Raw genomic sequence first — 19,946 nt, forward strand, 5'->3', positions numbered from 1 at the left:
TCCACTCTCTGGCTTTTCCTTCTGTGTCACAGGCTGTAGAGTTTCTATATTTGCAATCATAGTGTGCAGAAACGTACAAACAAACTGTCATAATATGTTCCACAAAATAATCTATGCAGAAGCCGTGCTTTTCATTGAATAATAGGTCACTGTGTGTCACTCCAACACTCCAAGACAATTTCCCCTCACACCAAACTAGTGATGGCAGCTGGCCGCCCCACCCCGAGCCTGGTTTCTATTAAAAGGACGTTTTTCCTTCCCACTGTCGCCAAGTGCTTGCTCTTAGGGGGTCGTTTGATTGTTGAAAGGTTCTCTGTATTATTTTAGGGTGTCTGCTTTACAATATCAAGTGCCTTGATGTGATTGCTGTTGTGATTTGGCACTATATAAATAAAACTAACCTGAATTGAATTGAATAATGAACAAGGCACACCTGAAAGGCAAATTGCATTACCAGTACTTCATTTACAGACAAAATTCTATTCTGGTTTGGCAGCAGTTCCAAGAGACTGTGGGCATTTCCCCTCATTCCTGCATTTTAAGCTTTGCAGACTTTGCAGTAAAATGATGTCTAAAAAAAACTCAGCTTAAATAGGAAGGCAGTGACTCCGTGGTCCCGCTACACTATCAGCTGCTGCCAAAGAAAGCAAACAGTGTTATTTTTCTTTGGGCCACCCGAATCTTAATGATCCATCAACTGACCGCGTGATGTCACCAGAAGAACCGGCAGCCGACTGGTGATGATAACAATGATGATAATGACAAGATCAGCATCAACTTCTCCCGCACTCTCTCTCTTAGTCAGAGACTCACTTTCAGATAATGAACTCCATCTGCAGATTTATTTATTTTTTTAGCTATGACCAATGACAAACATGGAAAAGGAAAAAAAACAAAACACTGAAGCCAAATTGGGTGAATGTATGATTTCATCCGTGATTGCCTTGAGCCCATTAGCAGAGGAGATGCTGTCATATACAACCTCCCCCTCAACCAACGCCCACCTCCCATTGCATTATGAGGTCACTTATACACAATGACTTCTGTGATACACAGGGCGCTGTAATGTTGTCTCATTAAATCATAGCTAGAGGGAACAACTATAGGTGGGGCAATCAGTGAGAAGAACACTAAAGCAGAATGACTAGCCAGCATTATCGAAGCCATCTTGAGCATTCTCATCACTGCCGTTTTCCAGTGGCCTTTAACACGAGGCATTCTTGCTGTTTTCCAGACACACAGGAAGACGGTCCTTAGCCACCTGGGCCAGGTCCATCTACCATCAAAGCATTTGGCTGTGGAACTGGCTCTGCACTGTGTGAATAGGGACAGAATGACATCATGCGAGAGGCTTTTGGCTCCATAGTGATGTTTGCAACAAATATGGAGGCAACAACAGAGTACACCGAGGCTGTCGACACATAATCACTGTCAGGGCTGTGTTTCAGCATTATATTCCTGTAGGGAGAGCAGTAATGCACTTCGATCTTCATCTTGGATTCCAAACTGACAGCCTCTGACCTTCCAATAAGATTATAACTAACTAAGAAGTTGAAAAGAAAAACATGCATGTGGGTAAAAGTAATACGGGTTCATTTATCAAGCTCAAACCGGGAAAAACGGATTTTGTGATCGTTTATTTGTTCCCACCTTTTCCTCATCCATCTACCTTTGTCTCGGTTTTCATGTTATTTCCTTCTCCTCTAACCCCATGGGTGCCACTCCCATCACCCATTTCCCCTCCACTTCCCCGCTTTCCTTATTTCACCCAGTTATCCCTCCCATCTGGCTGCCTCCCCTGCAGATGAGACCCCTCTAATTAGTCCTGACCTGTTAATTAGCAGTCTAATGAGTGCACCAACGAGGGACAGGCAGGTGGTTTAGAGGTGCTGTAGCGCCACACCCCAACGGTTACACTGCTCGGGTGAGGAGCTTAAACAACTTACTTGGAAACTTGGAATTGATTTATGCAGATATCTAAAAGATTTAACTCACCTTCAGGTTACATATTACTGAATGGAATTCAGGACGTTACTTTTTCTACACTTAGCAATAGTGTGAGGGTAACTTATAAATAGAATAGATATGAATAGAGCGAGCAGAGCTGTAAAGGGGCAAAGGTAATGAAAATGAGGAACAAACTGTTCTATTTATAGATGTATGCCGTGTATGTGTGCTTTTATACCTCAAGCAGGTCTATCATGCGAGTCATCTGAGAGTAGATGAGGACTCTGTGTCCCTGAGCCTTTAGTCGACTCAACAGGATATCCAAGGTGTGGAGCTTTCCACTTTCTGTAATCAGGCTTTCCTTATCTGAAAGAGGGAAAGAAAGTTTTACCACACAAACCACCCGGGTGGCAACACAGCAACTTTTCCATGTTACTCTCAGTAAGTAGCTGTGTGATGAAATCACATTAATCACTGAAAATATTTAGTGAGTTGACACAATAAAATATCTGCTTACTTACAAAGTTAAAAAAAACAAACTCCAATCAATTCAGAAGTTAGATAAGACTCTTGAATAACCCTTTTCACCAGAACAGATAGAGCTGGGGGGGGGGGGGTCGATCCTCCTAGATCTGGCCCTAATTTAGTGACCGTTTAAATAAAGCCTGTGCCCTGATTGACTGTGCTGTTGCTGAGAGCAGAGAGAATAAGAGACAAAGTGAAACTCTGAGGAAAAAGTGATTTACACTCCATTTTAGACAAAAGCACAAAAGGTGAACAAAGAGGCCTGGCAGTTGGTCACGTTTCTGTTGATACCACATCAGGTATTCGCTGGCCTTCAAATGATTTACCGACAAGAGCAATGGGAAAGAGGGGGGTGTTCTGACCCTGGGTCTGCTGCTGAAGTGGTTTCCTCGATGTCCAGCTGATGAGGAATTAACGTCATCTGACACAATGATAGAATAAGGAAAAAGCTGTGCCTGCATTCGACCCTGTGACAGGCACACGATGGTGTTTGACCGAGAGGTCGTGGCCCTGAGTAGGAAGAACCTAAGGCCAGGTCCAGGGTCAGGGGACAGGGTCAGGTCAGGATTAGAAGAGAGTCCCTATGGGAGAGTGAGGCTTGACCGTCTTACATAAGAGGTGGACTCCTGTCCCCCAAGCCCTTTTGTGCGCTGCAAACCTGGGCTTACAAATATTTCCCAGTGTTATTTCTTCACTTTGCTTCGGCCATTAATTCAAAACACATTCTCCAAAAAGCAAAAAACAGACTGGGATACCTTCAAAAAGAATAGCCTCCTGGAACATATTTGAAACATGCAAAAAAAATTGAAATATACACCTGTGTTAAAATGTACCACAGACCCACAATCTCACATAGATCTTTTTTTAAGGAGACCTTTCTATGCTAATTTGTACTTGGACTGAACCCTGACCTGTGACCTTTTAGTATAACCTTCTGAAAAAATGTCAGGCCTGGCAGAGGTGTTAAAGAGGAACTAATAGAACAGATGAATAGGTGAAATGCTCTGGGGAAGTATTGGAGAGCTCACCTACAGGTCACTGTGGAGTGGTGTCAGCCTGTCAAATACATCCAGTCCTGGTCTCACTCACACTCACAACCTACAGCTCCTGGGAATACGCTGGCAAAATTTGTTCTGGATTAAATTCATACGTGTCTTTAATTTCGCTTGTTGTATTTTTCTTCTGGACAGCTGAAAAGCTGAAAAAGGTTAATGTTTTCTGAGGCGCGTAGCTTTTTTGTCAAGTATCCTGTATTTTTTTCCATTTGCAGAAAAGAGGATTATGCAAAGGTTTGTGTGTTGACCGGTCAAAAAGTTGGCTTGAACATGAAAGAGCGAGACCACAGTGGAGTTTGCCACGTAGAGGAAGAAGTGCAAAATATCAAAGAATCACGTAGGAGAAACGCAGACAATGGCTGCAGTGAATAGTTTTGTTTTAAACAGTTTCACTCCACTGCTAAGAATTTCATTGTATAACATGACTACTGTCTCCTTTGCAGCTAGAGCAAGCTTAAAGACGATCAACAGCACTTGCATAAATAAGAGTAGCCCACATTACTGGTTTTTCCATGCATGGCGTAGATAGCAACATGTAAATGTGGGTCTGCAAAGCTCTACGTAGCACCTACGCACTACTAACGCAGTATCACGCAAGTACTTTACACCATTACAATAAACAAAGAAGTTCACCAACAACACCTGGAACCAGCTCAACTGAAAGGAAGGTCTTATAAAGAGACATTTTAAAGAAGGAGACATGGAAAAAAAAAATCTATAGGAGACTTCTCTAACAGTCAAACTGGAAAGCATGTGAGCCAACCGTGCTTTTGCTACACCCACAGTTTCAGCTTTGTAGAGGGCGCATCTAGTCATTATAGAAGAAAAGATGTATGTGTACTGCATGTTTTCACAGTTTATCATACAGGCTGAATTAGAATGGTACTTGTTCAGTGCTCTGGTAGAAAGAAGCTGATAGTTACTGCACTGCTGGCTGAGCTGTTAAAAAGCTGTAATGTTATGAAGCTTTGCACATGCATGGTGTGTGTAATGGGTTTAGCTGAACATTTTAAATATACAGCTGTTATGTCCTGATATTAGGTACGCTCTCTCCTTATTCAGACAGAGGCTTCGAAATACCCAAATAGCTGCTTGGGGGCATTACCAAGATGGCTGCCAAAGGGCAAGACTTGCTAGAAAGATTTGGTTAGCAGGATGAGCGTTTTATCTCCTGTCATTATGTAAAATTAAAGGTGTAACAGGGGTCTACATTTAGTAAATGACATGCGTTCTTCCACATCAGTATCTTTTCTCATTATATTGTAAATACAAAAGAGAAAACACCTACAATGAATTGAGCTAACTCACAAAATACTGAAAAATTGTGAAATGACATAGGAAATGCTTTAAGGAGGATAATGAATGGCTTAAATAATACACCTATAGCTAAAGGCATTAAAGTACAACTGAAGCAGATTCGATGTGACACTTTATTTACTCTAAAATAGGCAGTTGTGCATTGCTGTGGTTCTATTCGGTTTGTACAAAGAGCCCAGTGCACCGCAAACCATGAGATACACAATGTACCCTTCCGTGAAAGGCCTGTAATTGGCCTTGGCGTCAAGAAAGTTAATGGACTGAGAAAGTAAAAGACAAGAGAGGCCGGCATGCAGCAGATTAGACATGCAGAACAGAAAAAAAAATGGTCCAGACAGAGAGGGACAGACGGAGAGGAAAGGGGGTCTGTGGTGGCTCCGGCTACAGCGAAGCTGGATTAGCCTGGTGGTGGTGGCGGTGATGTTGTGGCTGAGATCAGACAGGGCCTCCCGGCCGCAGGTGCCAGTCTAACCAGGGCCGCTGCTCAGTCAAGGGCACTGACTAACACTTGCGGGCCACGCTGCCAACCACCCAGGCGCAAAACCACCACTTGGCAGAGACACAAATACTCATATAAGACAACACTGCTAAACCCCTGCTACTGATCTGTTTCTGTTTAGGAGATTATATTTAAGCCTCCAGACTCCAGTGTCATGTTTTAAGACAGGTTAAAAGCCCCTATCTGAGGATTTTTCTGGCCAAAGAGGACTAAATGTTGCATGTACTTAAACTAAGTCTTGAATGGCATTAACAGGCAATGAGAAAATCCCATATTAAACAGTTGGATACTATTATTCTTGTATACAGAGACGTGTCAGTCACAATAATCCTTTTGTTTATGACTGGATTATGAGGGAGACCATTAATAGGGAAGCTGCTCTGCTCCTTAAGAAAGCAACCTTCTGGTGTTTGATGACACCGGTGACCATGATACAGCATTTGGTAGTTGCTTATCGGCATCACTTGATCATCACCATATTGAATTCTGAGTTGCATTCATACACAGAGAAATTATTAACACAAAGACAATAAAAAAGGAAAGAAAGAAAGGCAAGCAAGAAAACAGGCAGAAAAAAATCGTCCCACAGCAATGTGGCTTATAGAGAGGTTGCAGAGTTCAAGCATTTAGTACTGCATTGAGAAAACCCCAGTTTCATATTGCTGCTATACTCTATAAAAGGGAAGCCAAGAAAATGAATAATTACAATTTGGGAGGACTTTGGTGGTCTGTCTCATTCCAATGTAACACTTATGCTTACATTATAAGCTACATGTGGTGGCAATGAAATGCAGGACCACTGCCCTTAAGCGTGAGCAAACTGGATATAGTAACTACGCATGTACCATGAATTATGGACGGTTTGGAGGAATTTAAATGAAAAGGTCGATACAGCTAAAAAAAAACAAACAGTGTGTTGGCTCGAAAGAGTCACTAAAATTCATTGACATAGCAACAGCAATATTATGTAGCTGATTGCAAACAAAGAGATCATGTCCAAATATGTTGTGGTGTGTAGATCAAAATGTGGAGTAAAACTGAAAGCAAGAAAAAAAAAAAAAAAAAAAGGGGGGGGTGGGGGGGCGGCACAAAACAACTTTAAAATCATGGCCTGACAGGGATGAGGACTGCGATAAGACCACACCCCAAAACACGAGCAAATCCCATGTGGTGTCACACCACTCTGCCGTTGCTATGGATACACATATCAAGCTTCACCACCTGCCCTGCCCCCCTTTCACAGCACCCCCCTCCTCGCCACCACCACCCGCTTCAATCCAATCCAGTCTAACAGAGGTATTCACCCAGCCAGGCCCTCCCCATCTCCTTCATGCTTACCGCCTGCTGGCAGATTAAGCTGCACTCCCTTGTCCCTCCTCACACCCCCATTCTACTACATCCACTGTAGCACCCTCCAGCAGCCTCTCCATCCTTCCCTCCTCCACTTCTACACTCACCCTCCCACTCCACGATACACACCCTCTCTCGCTCGCCCCTTTCCTCCCCCTGCTGTCTGTCCCCCGACGTTGTAATCCAATCCCTGCAGGGCCAGAGCCAGGGGTCTGACATGGTCCTGACCCAATTAGAGGCCTGCTGCCAGCTAATTAACCCCGGCCCAGCCCTAGTGCCTGGCGCCTGATACTCCCAAACCAACTATGGCGCTAATTTCATTAATACGCCGCTACAATCTTCTATGCTGTCCTCTGTTTCCTTCCCCTCTGCTGCTGTTGTCTGCCAAAGCCAAGTGGGGAGCTGCCCTGAACACGGAGGGAAGTGAGCCAGATGTGATGAAGAACAGCAATTTTGCAGAAAAGGAGTTAGTGAAGGAAGATGGATGAATGGTTATGTGAGAAAGAGAGACAGATGGGAGGCCACAGAACAGGTCGAATCAACGATCGAACCAAGCACCAGCCCCTCACTGTACAATGATACATTACACTGGGCAATCAATAAGTCAATGAGCAACACTTGTTCAGCAGCGCTGATGATGGAAATATTAGCCTGACACTACTTTGCTGCTTCTGCATATATTGACAAAAATCAGAGTGAAACTTAATTTTCTTACAGCAACAGCATCAGTACAGCTAAGAGCCAGATGCCAGTGGGAGGATTTGAAAGCTAGGAAGTGAGAAGCCCGACAGAAAACAGGAGAATTTAGTGAAGATTTACAACCCCCCCCAAACAAAGTCTGTCTGCATCCAGAAAGCAGCATCTCTGCTCTGGAGCCTGAAAGAGAGTCATTAAAAAAAAAAAAAAGAAGAACATAAATTCCCTTAAAAGAAAAAAATATGCTTGCACAACTAAGTGTGGCTGAGTCTGAGCGATGGAGGAGCATATATGGAACATGTTCACACATACACCACCGCCTCCCCTCAAACATGCAAGAGGAACGCTTCTTTTGGTTCTCTAGGAGTCGTTAAAGCAGCGGAAGAGACAGACAGTCTGATGAAGACTCCCAAGTTTCGCTGGGGAACCTCACCGCACCACACCACAGCGGCCCACTCTGAACTCTGTCATTAAGACAGATTACTGCTAGTTACCCTTGGCTGGCATTGACTCAGAACTTACCACAGATCAAAGCACAAAGATTACTTGGCTTCCATGTTTAAAGATCCCAGCATAGAAAAATAATGTGGCTAATGTCTCCCCCTTCAGTCTACACTGGATTTTTTTTTTAAAATTTGCTCTTTCTTGTGGACACATTTATAGCCATAAATTGGACTAGGAAATCACAATCCCTTTACACACTTGGCTGTATGTTTTGTTTTTCATTGCTAGCAAAAAAAAAGAAAAAAGCTGAATTCCACAGACGGACACCGGTGCCAGCTTAATGCAGATTAAAAGGGGCAGAGTCAGACGGTGATGTGGTGAGGCTGGCAGTCTGTGTTGTTTTGTGCCTGTCTATCAGAGGGCCGGGGAAGCTTCCTGCCATTTTGGTGGAGAGCAGAGTTTCTTTGAAGGGACAGGAAGGCAGAACTGCATTTCCCACAGCCTAATGTGAACGGCAGGGCCAGAACTTTACTGATGGATATGGAAGTACGCGCACACAGACTCCTGTGTGCTCTCTAATGCAGCTAAAAAAAAAACCCCAACAACAACCAAAAAACAGCTCCACAACCTGCCAACCATCTCCTTCAGAGATTCCTTCACGGCAGCAACAGTCGTTTAACAGTACACAATAAAGCTAGAAAAAGAGTTAAAGAGTCGGTGCTATAGTGAGAAGCCCGTTATTTTGTGGAGTGGCTGCTTCTAATTAATGCGAGGGAGACAGAGGCCACACAGACAGCAAGGAAAGCTATTTCTGTGGAACTTAAAGTTTCTTTTAAACTTCAAATCTGTCTCCATTTGAATTTTTTTTTTTTTTAAATTGAGTGGTTGCGAGGAGTAGAATTTTCACAAAGCAAACTAAACTAATTTGGCAAGAAAACAAGCCCAGAATTTCTCTGTAACTAGAGTCTAATCTTCTTTTTCTGCCATGTCTCCGTGGAGAAGACAGTGTGGCTGCTTGGGCTTCATTTTTGAGCCGATAATACATGTTGCTTTCTTTCAGAGACATACAGAAGCATCGTGTCATCATCGGTGTTAACATTTTTTACATGTAATTAATTCTCTCTCTTTTTTCTTTCAAGGAAATAATACAATTACAATGACATCAAAACAAATAAACAAACAAACAAAAAATAATGTACGGTCCAAAATGTTACAGCCCATTGTTTTTTCCTCCTCTATGGCCTGATTCCTAATAAGTCCTCTGATTAGATTCCTCCATCGATATCAGTGGGCAGCTGTACTCACGCCATGGCGCTCAAAACAAACAGTTATTCAGCTCTGCCATTTGTTCTAAAGGTGTGGGGCTGGGAGTGCGGAGGAGACGGAGGGTGGGAAACTTCAGCTGAGCTACTGTACATATCTGAGCCTTGATGTGGCAACAATGTGTTCAGCGGAGGACGGGTGCCTGAGTGTTGGGTCATTTCCTTCCTACTGAGGCTGAGAAAGAAGTGGGAGACCAGACGGACTGAGAGCCCGTGGCCAGATACTGATTTCAGCCCAGCGCACCGTCCTGTCTGTTAGTGAAGGAGAGACAGAGGTAAAAGCTTGTCCCCCTGAGCGTGGGAGAGTGTGTGCGGAGGGCTGAGAGACACCTCGGTCCCCGTGTGAGCACCGCACACGTCACTTAATGGGCTCGACTGTACATAAACAACACACATATACACACACTCACTCGCACACAGGCAGACCATCTATTAGTGTTACCTAACTGAGCACTTGAACAATGACCAGTAGCTAAACTTCCTCGCTTTGTCTGCCTCCGTATAACTTCACAAGAGCTTTCAGGCTGTTCTCACACAGACAAACAAATACTTGTTGTGTTTCTCACTTTTACACAGAAACGCTCTCACAAGCACATGTATACACAGGAGCTTAAAAAAAGGACTAAGCTTTATTATTATTTATCTGACAGGATCTAAAGGACCTATTATGATTTTTAGAGAAGCTGTTGTTTTACAGTGCACCTCAGAAAGTACTAAAGGTTGTTAAATGAGCGCACTGCAGGCTTATCAAACAAGGTATCCAGTGTCTGCTGCGCTGGGACAATTTGACAAAACAGTCATCATAATCCATAACAGAGTTTATCAGAGACCCCTTCATTAGGTCACTGAGAACGGATGTGCTTTCTGTAAGAAGGTAGCGGCCTCTCTCACCTTAGACATCCATCAGTCATCTGAAGCCTGGTGGTGAATCACCTTTTAGTGTGCTGCAGCTAACCCTTTGCTCAACAAGCCAATCTTTTCTGATAAAGGTCTGCTAAGCCATAAATTCACTTGGACAAACCCCCCCCCAAAACAAAACACAATCTTTCCATTGAATCTCATAATTCAATGGAAATTGCTGGTATGTGTTGTGAACCTCTGCAGAAGCCCTTTATCTCAGCAGTTCCCTGGGAAGTCACTGTGTGACCTACAGGTAGAGATAGTGGAGGGTGATGTTGCTTGCCCTGCCCTCCTGACCCAGGACTAAGATCTATGGATTCTCCCACGGGCCTCTATTACTCACTATTCTATAAAAGAGGATATCCACTATTTACTGTTATTGGTCACCTCTGTGTGGAGCTAAACTTACCTCATTTACTGCCCTAAACAAGCTCTGTATCTCTCTCCACATAAGCAAACTTTCTTCAGATTAGCTGCCCCTTGAACAGTCATTGCTGTTACATGCTACATCTAATACATCTATTTGTTAGACTGCAAATTGTGGGACATTTACTTATGGGATTTGATAGCCTAGTGTGAAAAGCTGTGCATGAGACCAGGGGGACTCATTTGAATGTTCAGTAGTAACACACACACACACACACACACACACACACAGAGACAGGACTTACCAGGTATCCGTATAAAGGACCATCCATGGCGGGGATAGAGGGCCATCACACCCCCAGGGCATTGTGGGTGAAAGGCATTAGCCCTCACACGCCATTCTGATGCCAGTTCAGGAGAGCCGTACAGGAAACACTGTTTAAAAATCGGGCCTCCTCCGCTGCGTGTCACCTGCCACTCGTATTCAGCACTGCGGTCGTTACAATAGCGCTCCATGGGTACTGCTGTCACCTTGGAAACAAAAGACAGCATTGCATGATGGATAGAAACAACATTTTACGATGGCAAAGCACAAATACTGTACGCTGACATAGGCTCGGTTTTTAAGACTTCTTTTTTTTTTTTCTTTAACAAACTGATAACTTTGCTCCAGAGAGATTCAAGCTGTAGATGGAGAGATGTCGATGCATGCAGTCCTGGTTTCACTGAATCAGCAACTTCTGCATCTGCGTATGTTTGTGTGTGTAGGGGGAGGAGGTGGTGAGGGGGCAAGAGGAAGCTGAACAACTACTGAATAACCTGAGCAAGAAGCCCTTTTTTGGAGACTCCGTTTGTTTTAAGTGCAGCTGGGAGTCACAGTGTTGACCTCCTGTACCCCAACCACACACAGTCATACAAACATTTCACAGATAAGAGCTTCTCATTGTTAAAAAGCCACAAAAGCATTGTTCACAGCGCTTCCCTCTTCCACGACCACCCAAATGCTTAGCTGTTTTAAGCGCGCCAGCACACAACCCCGACTGTCATCACATACAGACAGGCAGGACTTCCAAGTGTGTCCTCCTCAGTCTGTTTGTTGCTCTTATACACATACCCTGGGTGTGGCGGCTAGCAGGAACTTAGGTGGCAGCGTGGGCTGGCAGGATTGGATTGTAAAGGTGCCCAATTTTCTGCAGTGGACCTTCACATCTGTGTGCCCCACCACGCCGGGCCTGGAGGCCGTGAACACCAAATCCTGAAAAGCATATACAGAAATCACCACAATGAATCAATGATTTTGTTTAAGCAGAAAAGAGAGGAACTGCAAACAGAAGTAAACAAAGTAGGATCATACAAAGCTCACTGAGTTCAGTGCTCATCGTTTTATAAGCTGTTTTCACATTATATTTAAGTTTATCTGGCTTTTATCCAAAGATATTACATAACATTTCAACTTAAGGCTGAAATTGCTATGTGAAATGTAAGATTACTGCAGCCTATATGGTTTAAACTCCACATGTCACAGCATGTGGGCATCAGGATAAAACACTGTGGTAAACACAAACATTCATTTGGAACAAAGTATAGTAGAGTATTACAGAATGGTAGGTTTTTAAAGGAATATGGTAATGTCTGCTTTTGTGTGACGTGTGTGAGATTATGGGTACACAGTGCCATCTAATGGCAGATAAAAAAATAAATAAATCAACTATCAGTGTCAGACCAACTCAGGCAGTGCTTAGCAACTACAATTTTTTCTTCATTTTCTTTGTTGAAGGCCATAATGCTTTGTGTGTGTTTCACAAAAGCAATGCACCAAGGAAGATGTTAGTTTTTCAAACCCAGCAAGAACAGATTATTTTCACATTGAGCACTGAAAGCTTCATCCTCTTTGAACATACAGGAGGATGTTACGATTGTTAGCAGATTGCAGTTAAGACAAAAAAAAAAAAAAAAAAAAATACAGTTTAAAAATGTGCTGACAATATGCAAAAATCATATCAGCACATCTTTATGGTTGTGAAACATAATTATGATGTCAGATACAAACAAAAGCAGAGTTTCATATGGTAGATATGGATGACATTAAGAGAAAGACAACATGCTGTTTGTATATTACGACTGTTTCAGCACTGAGATGGAACAGAGATGGAGTGAGAGTGAAACAGAGGGACAGACAGCCAATCCAAAGCTCCCCCACAGCTTTCTGGGTATAATAGTGCGCGTCTTGGTTCTCTCGGTTTTCTCAATTCCTTGATAGAAGCAAAAGGAAAGCTGAAAGCAATACTGGCCACGCTGTCAAGTACACAGCCAGAGAGAGATGAGCCAAGCAGAAAGAAGTGCCACTGTGTGCCAGCTCCATGCAGTTTTAAAAGAAAAATGAGGAGTTAAAAGAAGTTGGCAAGAACTGCGGGAGTGAGTCATTTCTACAAGTAGGAGTTTGGGGTCAGCGTGGTCATAAAGCACACATACAGTAAAAACTCTCCAGGTGTCTGCGAGTTTCTATTCCTTGCTCATATTTGAAGTTGCATCTAATATTCTTATTCTCATATGTTGAGAAGCTCCAGGGGGGAACCTAAGATGCTAGACAGCTGCCTAACCCAGCATGATGAGGCCGGGAAAGGAAGAGGAGGATGGAATTACCCCCGGCAGCATTTACTCCTGAGTATTTTCCACCCAACAAGTTAAGCTAGAATTGGTGGAAGGGTGGAAATGTGATACAGAAAGTATCTGCCAATGGCTAGAAGTTTGCTGAGTGAAATCTTGATGATTTTTTTAGGCTTTTCAGTTAAGCAGATAAGTGAAGGAGCAGGAATTTTAAGCAGTGACAGTGTAGAGCTTTTATTATTATATATTTTTTACTATTCTTTGTATTTGAACTGGCATTGCACCACTTCTGTACTAACAATAAGATTTCCATATTGCCAAATAATACAAAGAAAAAAAAAGTCAAAGCAATAATGTGCTGTCTCAGCAGTACCCATGAAACTATTTGCGTGTAGAGAAAAGGCTTTGCTGTATGTATTACATTTATCATCTTTACCGACGAACATTACACATCACTAATCATATTTTGTCATAAAACACCAGCAACACACTGGTCATGTATACTAATCCACACAGACAGACCTCACAACCAGCTAAAAGTCTGTACTAAAAGCAGATCAATATGTTTTAATTATTAATACAAGACTTTGTATATATATTTTTGAAATGGTGTTCAATGTTTTGAGGAGATTTCCTCTACACATCTGATGTAAGAGTGAAGCTAGATGGTGTGCTGCGAGGTCATAGAAACATATACCAGGAGGGAAATCGACATTAATGGGTCACAGGGCTACAAAGGGATTAGGTTCCACATTGCGTCCCTGTGGACGGAGAGGAAGCTTGGGGCAGAGAGCATGATGTGTGGCCAAACACCGGCTGATGCTCTGGAGAGAATTTCAGCACTGTCAGCAGGACATGAATCCTTTACTGGCGTTTCTCATTTCTGCCACACATTAATGTGTACTGCAGATGGCTACTCAGGAATTTCTTGCGTATAGCTTGCCATCAGCATGCATGCACCTTGATGTTTCTTACCTGCAAAACAGGACTGTTGTGCATGTTGGGGAAGGAAATGGGTCGGTTCAGCCACAGAATCAGGTCCTTGCGAGACAGACACTTAATCCCTGGCTGTAACTTTCCTCTGCAAGCCTCCCCGTCTCCGGCTTCCTCCTGGCCCTGTTCTTCAAGGTCGAACAGGCGCTGATGATGGAGCCGGTATGCAGCTTTCAGAGACAGAAAAAGGGCTAACCACCTGTAAAGGCAGGAAATGAAGACTCAAGTTACAAATGGGAAAAAAACTGTAGAAATGGGTTTAAGTGATACATAAGCTCAGCCTCAATTAAGGTGGATTTACAACTTTTCAATGTTTAAAATTGGACTACAGTAATTTTGCTTACCCCTTTGGCTTTAAGGCAACCCACTGTTTAAGCCAACTTACTTCCCAAATCTTCACAAACAAAAGGATTTAACAGCAGGAGGATGGGGCTGTGCTTAAGATGACCATATAAGGTCACATAAGGTCATATATATCCACTCTCACTGACATCTTACTTAGCTAAGAGTAAAAATATCCGTCTGAAACAGAGCATTTAGAGCAGTCTAAAGCCTATTTGATGCCTACCTTACTAAGGTGCCTTGGAGGATAAGATTGGACAATTCAGCTGGTGACACGTCAATGAAACGCAAGAAGGAGAAACAGCTTCCTTTGTCATCACCTGAAAATGGCAAATAAAAAAAAAATTAAAATATTTGAAACATGACACTAAAGAAATCAAAAAAGGAGAAAATGTTAAGCATGGATTAATGGAAGTCAGGGATTAACCACTTTTGATTGATGGAGGCAAACACAGGTATTTAAAATGCCCCCTGTGCCCATTTTTCTGACAATATTTCTGATTAAAAATAGCTGAACTGTGTTTCAGGTCTTCACCACACTGACTGAACATGTAGCCAACACCAAACTGGTGTGACAACAGGTTATCATCAGCCACTGCCATCATAAGTATCATTTTATTATCAGTGCATCCCTAATGGAAACATCAAATTAAGAAGACAGAAACTGAGGTTTGGATGTCAGGTCACGTCACAGGAGAAAACCAACTCCTGGTTTGAGCAAGAACTGTCTGTATTCTAGCTGAGAGCTTGACGTGTGCTCACCTTTCCTGTGAAAGAGAGACTGCTGTATGTGATTCGGGGAGAAGGGAGACAGCAGCACTTGAAGTAATCTGAGGACGACATGGAGAGAAAGACCAGGTTACACCAAAGTTTAAAAAAAAAAGGAGGGATAGCAGACCTGAACCTAAATTTGACATGATCATCTGATCTCAGTCCAACCCACACAAATTCTTATTTTCCTATCTATAATTGGGATAATAACCACTTGTGAGCCCCAAAGTCAGCTTATGTCCACAAGGCTGAATATTTGTTGAAGAAAAAAAACAGACAGTTTTCAAAGTGTTTACACAGTAATTTCAAATGTAAACGTAACCCTAAAACACTGTTAACAGAAACTCTGACAGATCGTCTATTATTGGATTAAGTGAATATTAGTGAAGATTACGTGATCCTGTGAATGTCTCTGTGTGTAAGAACTCACTTTTTCCTGGTCTGATTGTCCGTGTGAATGAGGCCATGACGGTAGAGGAACTTGCACATGACGTAGGGCTTGAGGGACATGTGGAAAGGTGAGCGGGTCTCCTGACGCTCAAACAAGTCAGGGTGGTTGCAGAGCTACGCACAAACATACGCACAGTTGGAGTTCAGGAATCAGCATGTTTGTTTTGTGCAGGCAAGTCATTGTTCGGATCAGACTAACATTCTCAACAAACGGTAAATGGACTGGTTCTTATAAAGCACTTCTACTCTACTTGAGCAATTAAACTGTTTTATACAACATATCTTTTTCACCAATTTCACACAAACACACGTTTAAGAGCTTCCTACCCAATAGTCACACATTCACACTCTGCAGAACGCATCAGCAGTTCAGTATTTTGCACAAGGACACTTTGGCATGCAGGTTGGAGCAGCCAGCCACCTTCTGATTAGCAGATGACCTGCTCTACCTCCTGAGCCACAGCCAACCAAAATATGAGAATTAATATAATTTATTTTTTAAACCCACTATACCTTAATAATAACTAAATAGGTTATGTTTACATCAGTGCTTGTCTGTTTTAGTGCCAAAAAGTAACAGGCCAATTTTCAGCAGCTGGAGCAGCATTATGGTGCTGATTTCACAATTACTTTAACAATCCTGTCACAAGCACATACGCCAGGGAACTGCTTAGGGTCCAAGGCTTTTAAAGGGCCCCTAAAGAACAATTTGTGATGGCATCTATGTGAAAATGGCCCCCTTTCTCTATGAATTATGCAATTTAGGTCATACTAAATAAAAGATTTGGTCCATTTTGTATATTTTGGTCATATCAGACAGAAAAGAAGATTACCTAGGGTCTGCTCATTGCACAATGACTTTGTGATTGGCAATTCGTTCGTATTGTTATGTGCTGTGCGATGTAACCAATTTATTGTTCAAACATCCAAACATATGCGTAGCCATAGTCTTATTTATTGTTCTTGAATATCTAGTTATTTGCTGAGTGTATAGGTCTCTTCAAGTGCCCTTCTAGTTTTCATACATTTTTAGCATTGAATACCATAAAGACAATAAAATATGGATCAGAGCTCATACCTTTCTAAACTGCATGACCAGATTCATGAGGGAGGAGGTGGTGCTGTGAGCCTGCTGGGCCGTGCCCATCGAGGACTGCAGCAGATCCTCGATAGAGATCTTGTTTCTCAGAGCCTGGTAGAGCAACCTTTGCCGGGAGGTCAGCTGACAGTAGGTCAGGATCTCAATCTGAAGAAGGTAAGGAGAGTTCAAACATTAAAAAAAAAAGAAATATAAGTCACATAACATACATGCAGAATAATGCCTTATTAAAACTGTGCTGCAGAATCATTGTTCTCAACGAAGGATGCTTCATCATGTGTAGTTCAAATTAACTTTACATTGTCCCCGCCCCTTTGGTCAGCCGAACAAAATGGTTTTGATTTTTCTGAGTCAGCATTTCTATCCCATTAGAACACACACAGTGTTTTCCTGTGAGCTTAGCCCAAACTGTTATGTGAGTATGGACTTCATGCCATTTGCCCAACAGTCTTTAAACAAACATTCAAATCTCTGGTTTTATCTTGTGCCACGCTTTGATGAAAGCCGTGAAACCCAACGGTAACAATCCATAAAACCATACCGTGAACCACCAGTGAACTTTCCTGGTTAGTATTGGCTTTCAGTGTCCTGACAAAACAAAGAGGAACCAGCGGAGAGCGGAGAAGTGAGGGAAGTGGGCTGGCAGGACTACATGTGGGTGCAAAGGAAAGTGAAAAAGACAGATGTGGGGGAGTGGTGAACTCTGCCATTCCTCGAGACTCCCACAGAGCATGAGCGACTGCGTGTGTGTGTGTGTGACCTCGGGTCCAACATCTGTCAGGAGGATCTGCCAGCACAAGCATCACTCATACCTTCATTACAATACTTTCTCTGTCAATGAGGTGTACAGAGAGACAGATGGAGGAAGGCTCCATGTTTAACCAGGAGAGGTGACAAGCATAATACCACAACACCTGCATTTATTCTAGCTTTAAGCTCTTTTATTGCATCATATTAGATTTCATTTATTGAGATCCTCACTTCTTTTTTGGACATATTTTCTATTCTATTTTTTTTTTTTTTTTAAACAGAGCATTGTGTTCTGCATCCTGATCGGCTGTAGACCATTTTCAATCAATCATCTCCGTGCCGTGTCTCCTGTCCGGTATAGAATGCGTTCAGCTTGTCAAATTTACATAAATCTTCGATCGCTAGCAATGTGACTCTGAGTGGTGTACTGTATGTTTGTAACTTTTCTCCCCAACAAACAACAATGTCGACGAAACATTTTGGACTGTCAAAGGCACCTGCAGGTTCCTTTGGTTTGATTCTATACTTCTGGACTTATTTTTCTACGAAGGTTTGAGCTTTGAGAGTGTTTAAACAAGACAGATTGTGGGAAATTGTTCACGCCTGTCTGAGAAAAGTGTATAAAGTGTGTAGTGAGGGGTTTTATAGCCTTAATAATAATTGTAAAAAATAATGTTGGCTACTTCACGGATTTCACCTATCGTGGGTTAGTTTTAGAACGTAACTACTGCGATAAAGGAGGGACCACTGTAAATCAAATATTTCTTATACTATCTTAGCAGAGTATAGGGATTAAAATATGGAGAGGGAATGTGGCATAACACGAAGGATACCACTTGGGGGGGAAGAAACCCATCTTTTTTTGCCCTTAGGAAAACTGAAAAATGAGATTGTCGTGTCACCCTTAATTGTTAATACACTCTTGGTTCTTCTACCTTGTCTGAGAGTTCATTTTCCACATCCTTCTTGATTCTGCGCAGCATAAAAGGCTTCAGGATCATATGCAATCTGGATAGTTGGTCTGAAAAACAACAACAAAAAAAATTATGTTTACTTACAAATCATATCACACACAAATAGAGCCAGGATAGAAGAACAGTGTTGGTACACCTATTTTCAAATAAGCTAAAAAGCATACATATAAAATAGGGGGAAAAAATAGTAGCCTTTGCTGTACTCACTCTCATCGATGGCAGACTTGTTTTCAGCATGGCTCTCTATGTCTTTGGAGAACCACTCGTTAAATTCTTCATGGGAATCGAACAACGTAGGCATGATGAAATGCAGCAGGGCCCACAGCTGAGAGGAAAACATGCAGTCTCTTACAGTTCTGCCCGGATGACACCACACCACACACACACACACACACACACACACACACGTCGCTCACCTCAGCCATTGTGTTCTGAATGGGCGTCCCGGTTAGCAGAAGTCTGTTCCGACACTGGAACTGCAGGAGGATTTTCCACCGAACGCTGAAAAAGCACAGAAACCAGGACCGTCACCTGCTGTGACAGCTACAGATGTTTATCATCTGCATTTAACACTTCATTTAATGTAATCACTGGATGTACTACATTTTTTGGGATTATCGCTTGTGTGTGGCTGTACGTTTGGCCAGTCTATTGATTTTGGCTGGTCTCCAGTAGGAGCCGAGAAATGACACACACTAGTGAAACCGTAGAGACCGGTTACTGTATTTTTCCAGACATTTTTGTTGATTTACCAAATGATTTAAAGAACAGTTTCCCTTGTTCTGCATATTTTAGCTGATTTATTACAAACTTTTTTCACTTGCATTTCTCAAGACACTTATCCAAAGCATGCAGGGCTTTATTTGTTCTGACAAAAAAACAAGAAAACTTACAAATGGCCACAGCATTCTGTGCAAGTTAGAACTGCTGGGACTAGAAAAGAGTCATTTATTTTACAACACTTGTGTTTTGGCCAGAATGACATTATAATTGGTTAGTAAAGTTGTTAAAAGGCCGGTCTGCATTTAAAACATCTTAATAATGTTTGTATGCTCAGGCTAGTTATTGAGTTGCCAAAGAAGGGTAAGATAAAATCTTTAAATACAAAGTCTGATAAATCAGATATCACGCATCAACACATGAATCTGTGACCCTGTGATCACAAATATCAATGCCACCATGATAATGCTTTACCTTGTGCTGCTTTTCAGTGCCTGGGCTTCATCTAGAACCATGTACTGCCACTTGACCCTCTGAAAGTACTTGACATCTTGGACCACCAGCTGGTAGCTCGTGATGACCACGTGGAATGGTGCATTTTGCGTGTAAAGGGTTTTCTGTGTGACAAAACACAGCGTTAAGAGTTAAAAGGATAAAAAGTGCTGAGTTTACTGGCTGCAAAATGTACGGTGATGTATCCTTCAATGTTTACCTGGCTCCAAAATTTCCGAATCACTTTCCGATCGTGAGGATTTCCCCAGTACGGTAACACCTATGGGACATATCAGTAACACTGTTCTGTCAGAAAACCTTCATAGA

The 19,946-nt window shown here is 42.4% G+C and overlaps 1 protein-coding gene across 4 annotated transcripts in view; it reads right to left on the reverse strand.

Moving 5' to 3' along the window:
* The window catches only part of ino80 (INO80 complex ATPase subunit), a 39,759-nt gene that overhangs the window by 11,343 nt on the left and 8,470 nt on the right, over positions 1–19,946 (reverse strand). For all 4 annotated transcript variants that reach the window (XM_082505644.1, XM_082505643.1, XM_082505645.1 and 1 more), the window contains exons 16-28: positions 19,840–19,899; positions 19,602–19,744; positions 18,824–18,908; positions 18,615–18,732; positions 18,369–18,454; positions 16,663–16,830; positions 15,565–15,698; positions 15,126–15,193; positions 14,590–14,683; positions 14,004–14,220; positions 11,536–11,676; positions 10,727–10,952; positions 2,186–2,313 (exon numbers count right to left, since the gene is read on the reverse strand). In XM_082505644.1, coding sequence (XP_082361770.1) covers positions 2,186–2,313; positions 10,727–10,952; positions 11,536–11,676; positions 14,004–14,220; positions 14,590–14,683; positions 15,126–15,193; positions 15,565–15,698; positions 16,663–16,830; positions 18,369–18,454; positions 18,615–18,732; positions 18,824–18,908; positions 19,602–19,744; positions 19,840–19,899 — 1,668 coding nt within the window. The remainder of the gene's footprint in view (positions 1–2,185; positions 2,314–10,726; positions 10,953–11,535; positions 11,677–14,003; positions 14,221–14,589; positions 14,684–15,125; positions 15,194–15,564; positions 15,699–16,662; positions 16,831–18,368; positions 18,455–18,614; positions 18,733–18,823; positions 18,909–19,601; positions 19,745–19,839; positions 19,900–19,946) is intronic.

This window comes from Aulonocara stuartgranti (assembly GCF_965226115.1).
Source record: "Aulonocara stuartgranti genome assembly, chromosome: 15".
Classification (NCBI taxonomy): domain Eukaryota; kingdom Metazoa; phylum Chordata; class Actinopteri; order Cichliformes; family Cichlidae; genus Aulonocara; species Aulonocara stuartgranti.